Genomic DNA, 15,961 nt, shown 5'->3' with positions numbered 1-15,961 from the left:
CTTAGTTGAGAGGAATGATGACGTCGTCATCGTTATAGGTTGGTGGCAGCTGGATACCGGTCTGAGATGCAGACGGATGGGTATTGATAATTGTGATGGTTTCAATGCTGGTGTAAGTTACACAGGTGGTGCGCGGTGTGCAGCCGGGAGGGACTTCAGGGGTGTTCGTTGGGAGTGTGTTGCCGTCGGTTGTGCCTGGCTCACCTGGGTTTCCATTACCCCCGGTTGGAGAGGCGCCGCCATCGGTCTTAGTGGGCGATCCAGGACAGTCTTCACCATCACAGGGGGGTTCATTGGGGCAGCCAGGTCCATTGCAAGGAGTATCCGTAGGAGATGCTCCGCCATCTGTGTTGCTAGGTGCGCCAGGGCAGTCTTCACCATCACAGGGCGGTTCGTTGGGGCAGCTAGGTCCATTGCAAGGAGTGTCTGTTGGTGAAGTACCGCCCGTGGTGGCAGTGGGCGAGCCAGGGCAGTTCGTACCATCACACGGCGCACCAGTATCAGAAGGCTTGGTACCGTCAGTTCCCGATGGGTTACCAGGAGGGCACTTCTCGCCATCGCATGGCTGAGGGGTCTCGGTAGGCTCCTCGCAATCGGTGGTGGATGCGGTAGCAGTTCCGGTAGGGGTTACGCCGCTGTTTGTGGCGGAATCGCTTGGCTCAGTGGCAGTTCCGGTTGGGTTGGCAGTCGAGTTATCGCTAGATTCCGACGCGCTGCTAGACTGAGTCTGGGATGCAGAAGCGGAATTGGTTGACGCGGAATTGGTTGCAGTCTGGGATCCCTTGGTGGTCTCAGTGGCGCTCTGGGTTGGCGTGGTGGTTGTGGTTTGTGTGGTTCTTGTGGATTGGGCGCTAGAGGACGAGACCTGTAGACCCTTCTTATAGACCTTCATGCCGTAGAGCTCCCAATAGGCTTCAGCAAAATCCCCAGGGCTCTTTTTAACATATTCTTCACAAGTATTTGCTTTGCTTTTGCAGACAGGATCGGTGTTCCAGAAGCCCCTGACCCAGTCGCCGCAGAAGTTGGTATTGAAAATCTATGTGCGCACAAAGGCACGGGTTAGCATGTTTACACTCATCAAGGCAAAACGGTGAAAAGAGCGAGACATACGATTCGTTGCTTCTGCACGAATTTATCCAAATCACAGTCGCCGGAGAACCGTGCCATCGGCTTACCCCATCCTTTCGGGTTGGGATGAGAGCTCTTCACATCGGATGGAATGCTTCCACGGGGGAAAAACCAAACAGTAATCTCAGAGCTGGTCCACTCAAGAGCATACACCCCACCGTTGTTCTTGTTAAAGTCGGTGCCATAGCTACCACCATGTCTAGCCGTGATAAGACAGCCCTGGTTGGCGGCTTGGGTTGGGGAATTCACATCACAGTCTGGCGTCTCAACAACGCCGCTGAAATCCCCCTGTCTCTTGATCTTACAGCCTTTGGTGGTGTGCAGCGCCATCTTGTTAACGGATTGGCGATTGATTCCCTCAATGATGTCAAACTCGCCGTCTTCGGGCCATCTTGAGCCAACGGTCCAGCTTCATTGCGATGTTAGAATCTAAAAAGAATGGCGGAGAAACATGTATGGGGGCGTTGTACTCACAACGCAGGCCAAACACCACAGATAGAGCCTGGCATGTGCTTGATATCCGCCACGATCAAGCCATGCTTGAAATTCGCTTTCGTCTCCACGCGAACACTCTTACGCCCAAGGTTGGTTACGGCGCCTTTCGAATCCGACCCGATACGGACAGAGTTGCCCAGCTTCTTGACTAGATTGGCCTGGAAGGCGGCACTCTTGCTTTGGTAGTCAACGTATCCGTTGCTGGGATCCCTACCCTGTTGTAAAGTTAGAAACCCGTTTTGATTCCTCTCAGGTGAATTCACTTGCACTCAAGAAGTCGACTTTATCAAAAAAGTTCGACGGGTTATAGTCTTCTACTAGATCATATGTGGCGACAGATAACTGTGCCAAAGCGGCCAGCACGGTGAACTGGACTGCTCGCATCTCTGCTACAGCGTCGTTTGCTGGTAGATGCGGTTATATCTAGGTGACCCCAGGATCGGACCAGTATTAATTCGGGGTCAGAAAAAGCCCTCGATGCACTTTCAGCGGGTGCTAATAGTAAAGAGCGTGTGGATATCCAAAAGAGTGGAAGCTCGAGAGCCTCAGGACCTGTAGTATCAAGTCTGGGCAGCCGAGACTATGAAAGAATGAATGGCTGAAAGAGAGCGTCAAAGAGCGGAAGAGGGTCACTCAGAGCAAGAAAAAAATCCAGATGACAAGCCTGCCAGAAACCACTGGGGCCATACTATCGCTTTAATACGCAAACCGATAGTCTCGGGGTTGGACAAGGGGGCTCAATGGAGAAGCAGGCTGCGCCTGGAGAACGCATACAGCCAATGGAAACAACCCGGTTGAAGTTTGATGCCCTCCAAGAGGATGAGTTGAAACCATTTTTAAGCCCGCAAATAGGGACGTATAGTCTGGAATTCACGCAGCAATCCACTCTGGCGAGGTGGCGTCGTTCGAGCACTCGGTTAAGGCATCCACGTTGATAGCATGGAGCCCCGGTTAAAATGACACCAAATATAACATGCTAGGTCCGCTTCCTGGGGTCTTGGAGATTCAAGCCACGCTCGCTAAGGTGCAAGGGGCGAGAGAGCGTAGAGGAGCGAGTTGTGCATAGAACCCATATCGCGGTGAAGGACAACGAGCGAAGCCCAGAGGACGCAGCGGCCCCAGTGGTCTGCTTCCATTAATCGCCTTTCCGACCCCCAAGTTTCATCCTTTGTGTTTCCTGAATCTTCCGGTCGACATATCCGCGGCCCCAGAGCCAGGCAATATTGCCGGGTTGTGATTTGTGAAGACAGAGATCAAAGGCCCAGGTTGGCATCTCGACCTAACCTCCTTGGCGCCGGCGACCAGGTCTGGATCCAGGAACGAGTTGGGTGCCATCGCCAATGAACTTGCAGTGTCTGCCCCTGGAGCCGCCGGTGCGAAACCTAGCGACCCTCCGGCGACCAGGGATCAATATCGAAAAGTGGAGGGGAGAGTGAGGTCCGGTGTTCAGTAGCGCCAACAGAACATGGGCGGGTGAAACAGTGGATATCAATCATGCGCCCAGTGTCGAGGGCAAGATTATTCACGGGCCTTGCAGGGCGCCTCAGATAAACAAGAGGCTCTGTGCACCCAACCCTTGCGGACGGATGGGAGGCTGACACTGCATCTGATGACCGGAGTTTGAGGGCATCGAATTGTGAGGAGATCAAGAACGACAATCTCCAGGGAGCACAAGACGAGATCGAGATCAAACTCTGCCTGCCCCATCATGAGGACGCTATGCACAACCCCAAGGGGTTGAAGTGACGACTTTTTCGACCCTCCACGACATCTGTCGGTTTGCTGCATGATTCAGATATATTGCATACTAGATTGCTCAAGGCCAGGACTTCCATCCTCCAAGAAATGGGCTTGGGACCTCGTATCATGGAGGATTGTTACATTGATCGCACGAATGAGCTAACTACTAGTTTTTAAGAGCCCAAATACAAAAGTGACCTTTTGTATCTCCGATGCGAAAGAGAACTGCAAATTCTACACTCTTCTCGGGCATGGAGACAGCATGAATGATCCTCACTAAAGAGTGTAGTACAGAGCACATATAATGGTCTTAAGACATGGTCATATCAGCTGGTTCTAAGCGGCAGTCATACAGTTCAGTCTGTCTAATCCATCTCCCAACGCAACTCATGCGCTAATGTCGTATGCATATCACACAAGAAAGCTCCGCGTGCCCTCCTTCATGGAGATAGCCATGCTCATACACCGATGAGGATGGGTCATGCAGTCTCCGTCGTTCGGCTTCATTCATCAGACAAGCCCGATGAAATAAGTGCCTACAGCCAAAAACAACAATGGCACCCTTCCCGTCGCCGCCATGCCCATCAAGTCCTTCGCCAGTCCCATCTCCGTCACCACTAGAACTATCAACCACTTGGGGTGAAGCCAACGCCTTTCCTTTGCCTCGTGTGACCAAATCCCGATCCCGGCTCTCTTCAGACGCCTTTTCCTGTTTCCGCTTCGTTTCCGCCGCTTGTTTGGCTTCCCACGCTTCCCACACATGTCCACCCGAGCCAGGGCCCCAGATCCGCTGCCGACACACCTCGCATACTTGCCCTCTGGCCCTCCAGCCGCGTTGTCGGAGTTTTGTAATTTCGTCGACGTGCACGAACAGGTCCTTGTCTAACATTGAGTTTGCGAGTGATAAAAGGGACTCCTCGTAACTGTATGCTGATAATATAGATGCAATCACCGCTCGAAGTTCAGACAAGGATGGGGAGGCCGAAGCCGCGCGTGTGAGGAATGCGCGGAGAATGCGCAGAAACGACAAGTCTGGTTTGTCGTTAGGTAGGCGTCCCGCTTTGGTCGTCGTGGTCAACAGGGCTGTAAAAACTTGCTGCACCAGGCGTCGAAGTGAAATAGAGAGCCCTGCAGAGCTGTATGACGGCATGGCTTCGTCGGCTTTTATCGCAGGAGCATTATCTTCCAACAAAGGGGAGAGATTCTGAGCAATGTTGACTATCGCTTCAATAAGCATAAGCCATAGATTTTCATCAAAGGACAAGGGCTGTTCGAATACAGATCCTCGCTTGTTTAGCTTAACTTCTCGGTGTGACCTTTTTGCGGTTTTAGTCTCTTCTTGACATAGCCAAATCCCTACTCGGGTATACTTTTCGAGAGATTGAGCAAGATCAACTGCTGCATCGACTGCAGATTGATGATCGGGACTCTCGCTGGACTTTTCAAGAATACCAGATAGGCCAGCTTCGAGTGTCCCAAGATGCTTGATCAGCCTTTCCATAGCTGCACCAACTTCACCCTGTTTGGCAACGAGGATTACGACAGCATCGATGATTCCACTGCTTTCGATTGAAGGGAGAACAGCTTCAAGCTGAAGATCGCCAACTTTGAGGGAGTCTGCAAACTCCGCAACGCGCGACGGCTCATACTGGCACATCAGCTGAATATAACGCTCAACAAGTCGATTGCTGAGCTTTGCAGCCGAGCCAACCTCAGCACCATTGCTCGACTCAGATACGAACAAGGCGTTGAGATACTGGTACTCGAGGCTCGGTTCTGAGTGGAGCGCTTCAACGAAGACATCATGGAGGTCAGCGGCCACACTTTGCATGGCATGCGCTGCCTCGACAACGTTGATATGAGCGAGCTCAGCAGCATGGTCTTTCACAACAGAAAGTACATCACGGCGCTGCTTCCCGGTCAGCGAAGAACCCAGCCGAAGACAATCCCGAATACAGGTGAAAACATGTTCTCTCTCCTCTCTGTCCTCCAGGTAAGTCAGTAAAAGGTTAGGATACTGCCGTTCAGCACGGTAGGTTGACTTTAATATTCGGAAAAACTTTGCTTTCTTGAATAGTGGTATCAAGCTCAGAATGTCAGGAGGATGATAAGTGGAAAGCAAATACTCCGCACTGAGTTGGCAATCGTCCAACATTTCTGGGCTAGGGTATTCGCAAAGTCGAATGAGGACTTGATGAAGGATTGACCCGGAAAGCAATATATATTGGGGGTATTTCGGGAGATTGCGAGCGATGAATATGTCCAAGTAAATCGTGTCGGCTGTTGTGAAGCTTGAAGGCTCCATTACTTCGAGCAAGATGCTAATGAGATATTGGCGATTAATAGATAGCCCGGTTTGTGGACGACCTGTAAATCCCACTCCATCACCTTCCATATTCTCGAACCCGTCGTTTAGATAGCTATCTTCGAACGCCTCGTTTAGCATGCTCATAAATTTAGGTGTGTCAAACTCCAACATTGCTCGAAGGTGTTTGAAAGGGCGATAGGTATCCACAGCCTGTGAGCCAGTGTCCTTTCCAGAACATAGAAAACCGTATAAGTCTGTCTTAGCCTTTGATGCGCTAGGTTCTTCCAACTCGTCTCCTGTTGGATATATCCGGCCCGTCAATATATAAGAGAGGTAGGGAAACATCTTCGCAGCATTCACGTAATCTCGGTTTTCGACATCACCATCACCATTAGCGATCATCGGAGCACGGTTGGCCAGGTCTAGCAATTCTCTCAAGGGCGAAATGTAATCGCCAATAGCACGATTCCACACATAAATGAAAGCATCATAAAGGTTATAACGCTTGCATAAGCTAGTAACTTGGTCAATATCAATGGTGCTGATATCAAGAAGACAGATAATTTCTTCTAAGCGGCTAGCAGCATGGTTTGTTGAAAAATGAGTGATCAAAGCTTTGACAGCCCCCGGAGGCAATGCCCGAATGGCACCTTGAATTATATATGGTTCCAAAACCTCAAGGAACGTATTCTCCGAGCCGTTATCTTCATACCATTGGTATACTTCGTCAAATAAAAAGGCTTGATCGTTCATAGCATCACATGCTGCAATGCATGCTTCTGCAAGCTCACCAAGCTCAACGGGCTGGAGGCGCTCAGTGTTCGCTTCTTGGTTCTTCCCAAACGCATATCTCAGCGAGGCCTCCATCATCTCCAATAACTTCTCCTGCACTACGTCATGTCTCAGGTCATCTTCTTCTGGCAGGCCAACAGTGAGCTTTTCTGAGCTTCCAACGTAAAACGATGTTGCAAGGCGAATGGACCCAATAAAATCGCCAGACTCCATTAGAGCTAGAAGCCTATCCGCCCAGTTTGACAAGGTGCCAACAGATAAATCGTTGAACCCTAGGAGAAATAGCCGCCCCTTATAAGCTCTGAAGCTCATATAGAAAGCATCTGCAGTCACACCGTGCATACTCTGATCCTCCTCATCCAATTGTTCGACAAGACTCTGAAGTTGATTTGAGAAAAGGTCCACATGGTAAATATGCCTGTGCAATAGATCGAATGAATCCGTGACACGTAGAGATTTATCTTCGAGAATAAGTAATTGTTGAGTGATGGTCAGCACCGCTAAGACCGAGCGACTTATCCATTGTACTGCAACAATGGGCTCAGTTGCCCGCCATCGAGCGAATGGCCTGAATGCAAAACTAGGGGGCCTATCCCTATCGCTAGGGTCCGTGGGTCTCGTCTCAGAGACTTCCAGGATAGTCAGCACGTTGGACCAGCAATATACTAGTTTAGTATTTGAGGTTCCTGCATCTTTCGCCTTTAGTCTGATTGCAGGGAACCAGGCTAGTGCTGCTGTCATGGTGCTGTGGGCAGCGACTTCTTTGGGACGCGCTGACTTATGTTGGGTTTGGGCGACTGGCGTCGTAGAAACAATTACAAGAAGATAAGGGGTGAGCATTGCTACCAGACCCAACGAATCCGTTGCTTGCTCAACATTCCCAAGGGGAAGGGGGGAAAATGCAAGCACAGTGCTCGGCTTCCTCGCACGGCCAGTGGGGAGAGCGCTCTCCGGGTAACGTCCCAATACTCGGGTGGTTCTGATTATACGGGCGACCGCCCCCATTCCGCGTGTCGCTAAGTGAGAAAACGCCATTCCGTGATCATCAGCAGAGACCAAAGCAGTACGCCTGGTCCCCAGGAAACCCACATGAATGACGGCCACACCGGAGATATGGCCATCAGTCCTTTTTGAATCTTTGTGGGCCGCAGTTATGGGAGGAATATGCAGGAAATGGCGGCTGGGCCGAGCGATCTCCCAGGTAAATATTGACCCATCAGCATGACCTCCGGCGATAGTAGAGTGGTCTGCTGAGATGGCCAACGATGTGACGGAGCCAGATGCAATTGCTGTGCAAATCAGTCACATGCTGTGCTTACGGTTGAGACCAGAACATACCCTTTGTTCCAGGACCGATTATGGTCTTCAGGTTCTGTTGATAGTCAAATACCAATATGGTACCTTTTGTCGTTCCCAAAACAATACTTGTTGAGACTGCCATGCAGGTTGGACGGCCAAAAGTCCGCTTGCCTACTTCCGAGAGGATCTGGCCTGCTATTTTTCTCAGCTTTGTCCATCGCACAACCTCCCATGGCGCAGGCAGGGGTTCTTCCGGTAAATCGGGAGTATCTGTTCGGAAATGGCTCGTGATCGAAGAATTGCGCGAATGCGCATGAAGCAGCGAAGGTGATATTGGTCGAGAGGTATTTGGAAATGAAACAGAAAGGCGCGTTTGGAAACGGAGGTCAAACGGACGGTGAGGGCTATGGCCTAAGCTAGATGGTGGCCGGCGGCCCAACGCGCTGCTTGGAGAAGACTGAATAGAGCCCTAAGCCATTAGCAGGTGCAATTCGTAGAGAGGGATTCGCCCAACATACTTGTATCGACGGAGTATCGTCTGGGATAGAGGCCGCATCGTCGATGCTTCCAGCGCACTGAGGAAATGACACAGGCGAGCTAGCAATTTCAGTCCGGTCTCCAGCGTCAGCGTCAGCTCTGCTAATTGCTATCGATACCGGGTCGTCAGGTGCAATAAACTCGTCGAACCCGTCCTCATCCTCAATAACGTCTGTCTGCGCGTCCTCCCGGGCATTAACGGCTGCCTGGTGCTGTTCTTCCTCATCCTGTAGATCTATCGCATCGTCGCGGACCACATCACTACCCCTTTCGGTCATGGAGCTCATCGGTCGGTTCGATCGACCATCGCTTCAACCACTCTGCCGAATTATTGTGGTCGCGCGGGTTGTAGCTGAAGCCGTCCGGGACAATGCTGAGATGGAGAGCTGTAACTAAGCGACGATGGCTTGTCAGCAGATATTAATAGCTCTAGGTGTGATCAAAGGAGAAAAAGAAAAGAACTCACTGTTACACGGAAGACAATGCGATGTTGCTGGTGAATACAAACTTCTGAGATGTTGATGTTTGGGCCCATTTGCCAATTCTACTGGGATTTTGTTCACTATGGTCAGTCAGCATCACCAGCGAACACATCTTGATGCTTCTATTGAAAATTCTTTGTACATCCATCTCCATGGCATGATAGGCAGTATGACAATTATTTCAAAGAGAAGCCGACTTCTTCAGGCCTGGGGGCCCAAATGTCATTGGCGTTCAAACATGTCCCGCTTCATCTGCTTGCATCTCGTCTGCATGACGGTGCGTTTAGAGACAACAGAGGGTGAGCCATCAGCATCCCTGGCTCCAGGAAAGCAGATCATTTGTCCGTCCTGATTCCCTCTGCTGTCATCGACTCATGACAGCGTCAGCCGCGATGCTTGCGGTCAGCTGGCGGCCATGTGTGCTCTCCTCTCCTCCTTTCCTTCACGGAACGCCATCTATAAGATCTCGCTCGCTGCTTCCCTCTTCCGCCGGGATGCCCGTCAATACGAGCTGGACTTGTTCTGTCCGCGTCTTCTGGCCGCATCCCATTGACATGTGCAGCGTCGCCGGCATTGATACCCTTGTCGCACCATGCTGTTTCTCTCGTTTATCCTTCTAGCATGGCTGCTGCCAGCGGGACTCCTTGCTCAGTCTAGGTGCAATGGACGTCCAGAGTTCTGCGATCGCCGTTACGCGGATATGCGATTTGTGGGTGCCCACAACTCCCCTTTTGTCGGCATTCTACCGCAGCACAACCAGGAGATTTCGGTTACGAAGCAGCTTGACCTGGGAATCCGCTACCTGCAAGGCCAGACGCGTGTGCACAAGGAAAAGAAGACACTGAACATGTGCCACACCTCTTGCTTCCTGGAAGACGCAGGCCCTGTGGAAAAGTTCCTTGGGACTATCAAGACGTGGCTGGATGGGCATCCGGAAGAGGTGGTAACGCTCCTTCTCACCAATGGCGATTTCGTCGACATCAGCAGATTCGACGAGGCCTTTACGAAAAGTGGAATCAAAAAATACGTATACGTCCCGCCAGCGGCCCCTGACGTGATCCCGATGGGTTCCTGGCCTACATTAGGTGAAATCATCAAGTCTGGAAAGAGATTGATTGTATTCTTAGGTAGGCATTCCAGTCCTTGTTGTTTGTGTTATAGCAGCTGACCAAAATTCTTTCTGTGAGCAGACTACAAAGCCGACATGTCCAAGTATCCGTATATCTTGGACGAATTTGCTTACTACTTTGAGACGCCCTTTTCCACCACCGATCCCAAGTTCCCACAGTGCAAGATTGACCGTCCTCCAAACGCAAAGGCAGATGGAAGACTCTACTTGGTAAATCATACGCTAAATGTTGATATCCTAGGTGTGATTGTCCCTGATCGTATCAACGCACCGAGAACCAACGCCGCCACTGGGGAGGGAAGCATAGGGGCGCATGTGGACTTGTGCAATTCGATATACAAACGCAAGCCCAATGTTGTTCTTCTCGATTTTATCAATCAGGGAGAGGTGTTCAAGGCGCAGAACCGAATGAATGGATTCTAGCCCATGTTGAACTGATCTTTCGTCAACTGCCTGTGCCTAGTATCAGAATCCATCTCCATCATGAACCGATCATCCCTACAATCAAACCAATGCTCACATGCCGAAGGATCACTAAGCTTGCCAAGTGTTGCTCGGTTCAACCGCCAATTCCACTCCCAGCCAACCAGGAGAAGTAAAGCGAGCGTGTTTGATGGCGGATCGGCCGAATTCGCCTTGAACCCGTAGCAAGCCTGTTGACAGGGGCATTTCCCGTGCAAGGCATCTTCTGCATCTCACGGGCCGGACATTGGGCCATTTAAGTGCCCAATAGCACTGGCTGGATCAGTGCTCGTGTCACCAGAATGGAAACATTGCCGCTGGTCTGTGAATACTTTCCCGACGAATGTAGTCCAATCCTTAGGCTATGTTGTCGGTCCGGTGGCTCTGTGGACGATGATCGACAACCCCTCCTCCATTCTCGAGATGGGTTTGCAATCCGTCTCTCCTCTCGGTGTCGCCGTTGCAACGAGACGGCGGGGACGAGAGCGGCAGATATATCCGTTGAGGAATGCGATATAAATTGCCATTCCTCGCATTTTCGTGTTTCATGCAGTCCTTTCTAATCTATACTCTGTGCATTCAGAGGTATTCGCTTCAGAGTAATCCCGTTGCCTTGGGATTGAGGTCTTGAATACCAAACCCGGCTCTGCCTGTGCAACGGACAACTCCATCATGTTTCTCACCTCGATTCTCCCTCTCGTCCTCTCCGCCATTCCTCTGTACAGCGCGGCTCCTGCCCCTGCGGCCGCTCCCACCCCGCCTAACATCCCTTCGGCCTCCGCCGCCCGTACAGCACTCGCAGGCTTGACCGTAGCTCCTCAGGGCCCTCAAGATGGCTATTCGCGCAGCCTGTTCCCCCACTGGATAACCATCGAGGGCGCCTGCAACACACGCGAGACGGTGCTTAACCGCGATGGCACAGACCTCACCATCGACGACAACTGCTATCCGGTTCGGGGGAACTGGTACAGCCCGTTTGACGGTGCCCGTTGGACGCAAGCAAGCGATGTGGACATCGACCACGTCGTTCCCTTGAGCAATGCGTGGAAGAGTGGCGCGAGAGACTGGACGACTGCGAAGAGAAGGGGGTTCGCAAATGATTTGGTGAATCCCCAGTTGATTGCGGTGACGGATAATGTCAACCAAGAAAAGGGAGATAAGGGACCGGAGGACTGGCGACCTCCTTTGCGTAAGTTGCTCCTTTTCTCTGATATCTATGCCAGTCTGCGGGAGTCGGGGAATGCCGTTTGCTGATGCGTACACACCAGGATCATACCACTGCACCTATTCCCGAATGTGGATCAAGGTCAAATCGGAATACGACTTGACTGTGACCCAAGCAGAAAAGGCTGCATTGACGGAGATGTTGGATTTATGCTGAATTTCGTTGGCTCAGGAGAAGGACCTGTTGATATGGATATGAAACCCCATAACTACTCTAGAATTTGCATGGCATAACGCAACATCTCCTTGTGTCCCTCCAACAGGTAGAGGCTCAATAACAGCAGAAGAATCAATAGTCATCAAGTCCAGTAGATGATTTCGTGCCTGAAAGCCCCTTCTTCATGACATCAACGGCTTCTATAGTGCCGACTCGCCAACATTCGCGTTTGCACTGGGCTGGTGGGGCGGGGCTCTCTCTATTGGCCAAATTAGCCCCATGTGGTCTGCATTTTAGACCAGCCCCGCAGCCCGCCCTTCCCCAAACAAACGCCCTCCATCAACATCTCGGTTCTCGTCGAACTTGACGCATCTTCGTTCTCCAGATGCAAGGAACCGCCTCAATTCTTTGACTACGCCTTCAGCTCGATTCAAGTCGCCACGCAATCTACAATGCCAGGAGCAGGCCCCCATCTCTACTCCTTCGACACCACCGAGGACCTCGCCCTCCGCCTCCGGAAATACCTCCTCCAGTCCCAAAACGCCGCCATAAAACGACACAATGTCTTCCGTGTCGCCGTCTCCGGCGGCTCTCTGCCCGCCATCCTAGCCAAAGCCGTCACCAGCACCACTGACCAAGACGCTGGCGATGAGAACACCTTCCACCTCTCCGCCTGGGACATCTTCTTCGCCGACGAGCGCGTCGTGCCCCTCGACCACCCCGACAGCAACTACAACCTCCTCAAAACCGAATTCATCGACAAATTCTCCCCCAGCCTCGGCACGCCCAAAGTCCACCCCATTGACACCAGCCACCTCGACGACGAGGACCCCCAGGAAACCGCCGACCTCTACCAAGAAGACCTCATGCGCTCCTTCGCCGCCAAGGATAGCGTTAGACTCCCCGTCTTCGACCTCATCCTCCTTGGCTGCGGTCCCGACGGGCACACGTGTAGTTTATTCCCCGGGCACGAGTTGCTCAGCGAGACGGCTGCGTGGGTGGCCCCGATTGCGGATTCGCCCAAACCGCCGCCGAAGCGGATCACGTTGACCCTGCCGGTGGTGACGCATGGGTTGAGAATTGCGTTTGTGGCAACGGGGGAGGGGAAGAGGGATGTTATGAGGCAGATTTTTGATACGGATGAGGGGAAGAAGTTGCCCTGTGGGCTGGTGAATGAGATGGGAGGGGAAAAGGTGACTTGGTTTACGGACACGAAAGCTACGGAGGGGGTGGTGTTTCCCAGGAGGGGAAGCTTGTGAGAAAAGTGATGCTGTCACTGGTGATAAAGAGGCTTAAAATGGAAGATCGGATGTGGAATAATCCCCCTGGTCAGACACGACACTTTTTGCTCAGCATAGTGTGAAGTGTGTACTGGTCGGAAAAGTTGCATATTTGCATTCAGATTGTATAAATTACCCCCTTATGTTTTGTTCATTCGATAACATTAGCCCCTGCAACACCAGTATTTGAGCCTCTCATGGGAATGAAAGCCAAAGTGTCGCCCCCCATTTCTGCACTAGCAGAGGAGTCTATATGGAATGTAATGCTAATAGTAAAATGGAACATAATTATGAATCAAATGTCATAAACATTCCCTGTAGTCGTCGGTATCGGATTCCTTTTCCATTAGTGAAACCTAGGTATCCATGCATGTATCCCGTTCTATTGATTCAATATCTCAATGTTTGGAGGAAAGCCCACTCTTTTCAGCGCCTTCATGGGGACAGTTCCGGATGATTCTGACAAAGGACTTTATTCGCCAATGCGTAGGTCAATCATTTAGTTAGTTGCATGATCCCAGGAGATCAGAGCTGTTGCCTGAGATGGCCGCTCTACACTTTTAAACTGAAAGCAAGGCTGTGTAGCACTCATTTGTAGTTAAACCTGAGCAAGTCCAGTCATCTTTCAATTTCAAAGGGGGCTCCTCTACCGCACTGACTAGGTTGTGCCAGGATTGTACGGGGTAGGGTTTCCTTAGGCGGAAAACCTTTAAGCACACCTATGGGCAATGCGTCAGGAGGCTAGCAACCGAGGAGCCCCCATCTCTTTTCGGATAGCAATTGTCTGTGGTCAAGATCAATGTTGCTTGATCTTCCTCGAGCTATCCGTTGCTGACCCGTCGTTGCTCTTGGCCGTCCGTGATATTGGGCCCAAACACAAACCACAATACCCACAGTTCGGCCTCCTCGGCAGATCATGAGGTTATGTTGAGGACGCAAATTGCCTGCTGCTAGCACAGCGGTCTGGTATAATGCTTTCGTCTAATCCGAAAGACGGACGAACAGAGAGGCGAAGACAAAGATATATTGCAAGATATCAACTGCCAATTTGCAGTTGAGCTTGAGCAAAATCCAACACCTAACTCACCCGTTTACCGCCGCTTGCTTGAAGACAAGTTTGAGCTCTTCATCATATTTTTTGTGATCGGCCACTTTCTGCTCAACAACCTGCTCCGAGTTCTCACTCCAGAATAATGAAAAGATCTGTTCAACGCTTGAAGACCAACGAGTCGAAAACTTTGGTGATGTATGGCCCTTGACCAACCAGAACGAGTCAGTCATCGATCTGAGACAGTACCAAAACCAAACACCCTTTGTTTCCCACTTCTGCTGCATTATTCTCGCAATTGAGATGTCATGTTTAGTTGCTGTTTTCCGCTCTTCCTCTTCAACAATGCTAATGAATTCTCGGCGCACTTGATCATATTCCTCAATGTGGTCACCATCTATCTCATCCAATGCACATCCGGTAAGCCAATATGGTGCCTGTAGCATTTCAGCAGGTAGAGCACATACCCATTCCAAATCAAGAAGACAGGTAAGATTCCATTCCTTGTCAACCAGGACGTTACTTGCATGGAAATCCGTAAACTGCAGCAGGAACGGACCGTTGCGATTCTCTTTCCTGATAAAATGATGTGAAATAGCTCGTAGTAGTATTTTAATGCCCATATTACCGCGGCAGTCGGCATCATTGTATACCGCATTCGGGTCGATCCGAAAATGACCATCATGGAAAGTAAGAAGGTCTGATGTAAATGCCTCGGTGCACGTATATGTCTCATCCTTGCGCATTATCTGCGGCGCGCCGTCGTTCTCTAATATCACCATATCACAAAGAAGGGGCCGGTTGGTCAGTGAGATAGTTCCATCATTCCGGAATTTGAACGAGCCAATTCTAGGCTGGGGAAGGCGGGCGAGAGACACGAGCACACGAGCCATGCCTTGGAAAATCTTCTTTCTGTGTTCTTGGCTCCCCCGGTGTTCCTCCCATGTTTCTGACAGCGTCCTCCCCGTTTCAGGCCCAATAAACTCGAGAACTATGTATGCTGTTGTAAGCTTCAAGTTGGTTTTGCTAATGACATATTGTGACAGTGTATCGGGGTGCCGAAGGAGACGGTGCATATAAGATCGAAATAAGTGAATAAGATGAGCATGGAAAGGCTGATACTTTTGATGAGTGAACTGAGAGTAAAATCGATATCAGTGGTGCGATGGAGAATAGAAGGATGGAAGAGTAACACCATGCACTCACATGGCGATTATCTGAGAAGCCAAACCCATACAGATGAGGGATGCGGATGTCCGAGCAGTTCTTTTGAATCCACACATATGCACCCACTTCACAGCCAAGTTTCTCGTCAACGGCACCGGGGTATCTTGCCTCTGCGAGCTTGTGCGGCATCGGACATCGAAAAACCACCCGCCTGCAAATGAGGCCTTCTTTCACTTCAACCAGAACACAGATATTGAAGCTGCCCCGAATCCATGTCTCTTGAGGGAGGACGTTGCAGATGACCTTCTTGTCAAGGCCTAGATGGAGTTGGGTCAGCTCCGCAATGTCATGTCTCTCATTCCAGAGTCTCTCATAGAGGCTATTGACAGCTGGGACGTACGCCAGCTGGTTGATGATATTTGCCTCTTTTTTTGCAGCTGATTCGTACGTGATTACTTGGCCGCGATCAAGGAGAAGTGATGGCGGCATACTGTCACTTTGATGTCCTGTGGTGGTGGTTCGAAAGAGCAACAGGTTGGCCCCCAAATGAGTGGAATACACGATACTAAGCTCCTATTGATGCGACATCAGTTACCATGGCGACAGTAAGATTAGTTATGTAATAGCACTATATTTCCAGCGAAGTCGACTCTGCTATGGAGGAACCCCGCGACTAGAGAAAGCGGACAGCATGATTCACATCAGGCACACCG

General features: G+C 50.9%; 5 protein-coding genes across 5 annotated transcripts; 2 read left to right on the top strand and 3 right to left on the bottom strand.

The window, feature by feature from the left end:
- Window position 1: 1 nt before the first annotated feature.
- Window positions 2-2,007, bottom strand: UREG_06691 (uncharacterized protein; the record flags this gene model as incomplete). The annotated part of the gene is made up of 4 exons (XM_002583678.1): window positions 2-901; window positions 1,111-1,537; window positions 1,603-1,838; window positions 1,942-2,007. The coding sequence occupies 4 exons, from the start codon at window positions 2,005-2,007 to the stop codon at window positions 2-4; spliced, it is 1,629 nt and encodes a 542-aa protein (XP_002583724.1).
- A 1,750-nt stretch (window positions 2,008-3,757) lies between these two features.
- On the bottom strand, window positions 3,758-8,577 carry UREG_06690 (uncharacterized protein; the record flags this gene model as incomplete). Its single annotated transcript, XM_002583677.1, has 3 exons — window positions 3,758-7,752; window positions 7,802-8,231; window positions 8,281-8,577. The coding sequence occupies 3 exons, from the start codon at window positions 8,575-8,577 to the stop codon at window positions 3,758-3,760; spliced, it is 4,722 nt and encodes a 1,573-aa protein (XP_002583723.1).
- A 796-nt stretch (window positions 8,578-9,373) lies between these two features.
- UREG_06689 (uncharacterized protein) lies at window positions 9,374-10,333 on the top strand (the record flags this gene model as incomplete). The annotated part of the gene is made up of 2 exons (XM_002583676.1): window positions 9,374-9,908; window positions 9,972-10,333. The coding sequence occupies 2 exons, from the start codon at window positions 9,374-9,376 to the stop codon at window positions 10,331-10,333; spliced, it is 897 nt and encodes a 298-aa protein (XP_002583722.1).
- Window positions 10,334-11,044: 711 nt separating this feature from the next.
- Window positions 11,045-13,012, top strand: UREG_06688 (uncharacterized protein; the record flags this gene model as incomplete). Its single annotated transcript, XM_002583675.1, has 3 exons — window positions 11,045-11,561; window positions 11,596-11,678; window positions 12,029-13,012. 3 exons carry the CDS (start codon window positions 11,045-11,047, stop codon window positions 13,010-13,012), a joined length of 1,584 nt encoding a protein of 527 aa, XP_002583721.1.
- Window positions 13,013-14,116: 1,104 nt separating this feature from the next.
- UREG_06687 (uncharacterized protein) lies at window positions 14,117-15,737 on the bottom strand (the record flags this gene model as incomplete). The annotated part of the gene is made up of 3 exons (XM_002583674.1): window positions 14,117-14,518; window positions 14,549-15,217; window positions 15,288-15,737. The coding sequence occupies 3 exons, from the start codon at window positions 15,735-15,737 to the stop codon at window positions 14,117-14,119; spliced, it is 1,521 nt and encodes a 506-aa protein (XP_002583720.1).
- Window positions 15,738-15,961: the final 224 nt, after the last annotated feature.

This window comes from Uncinocarpus reesii, genomic scaffold (genome assembly GCF_000003515.1).
Source record: "Uncinocarpus reesii 1704 scaffold_4 genomic scaffold, whole genome shotgun sequence".
Lineage (NCBI taxonomy): Eukaryota > Fungi > Ascomycota > Eurotiomycetes > Onygenales > Onygenaceae > Uncinocarpus > Uncinocarpus reesii.
The sequence above is the reverse complement of the archived record's forward strand: the minus strand, read 5'-3'. Positions and strand labels throughout refer to the sequence as shown.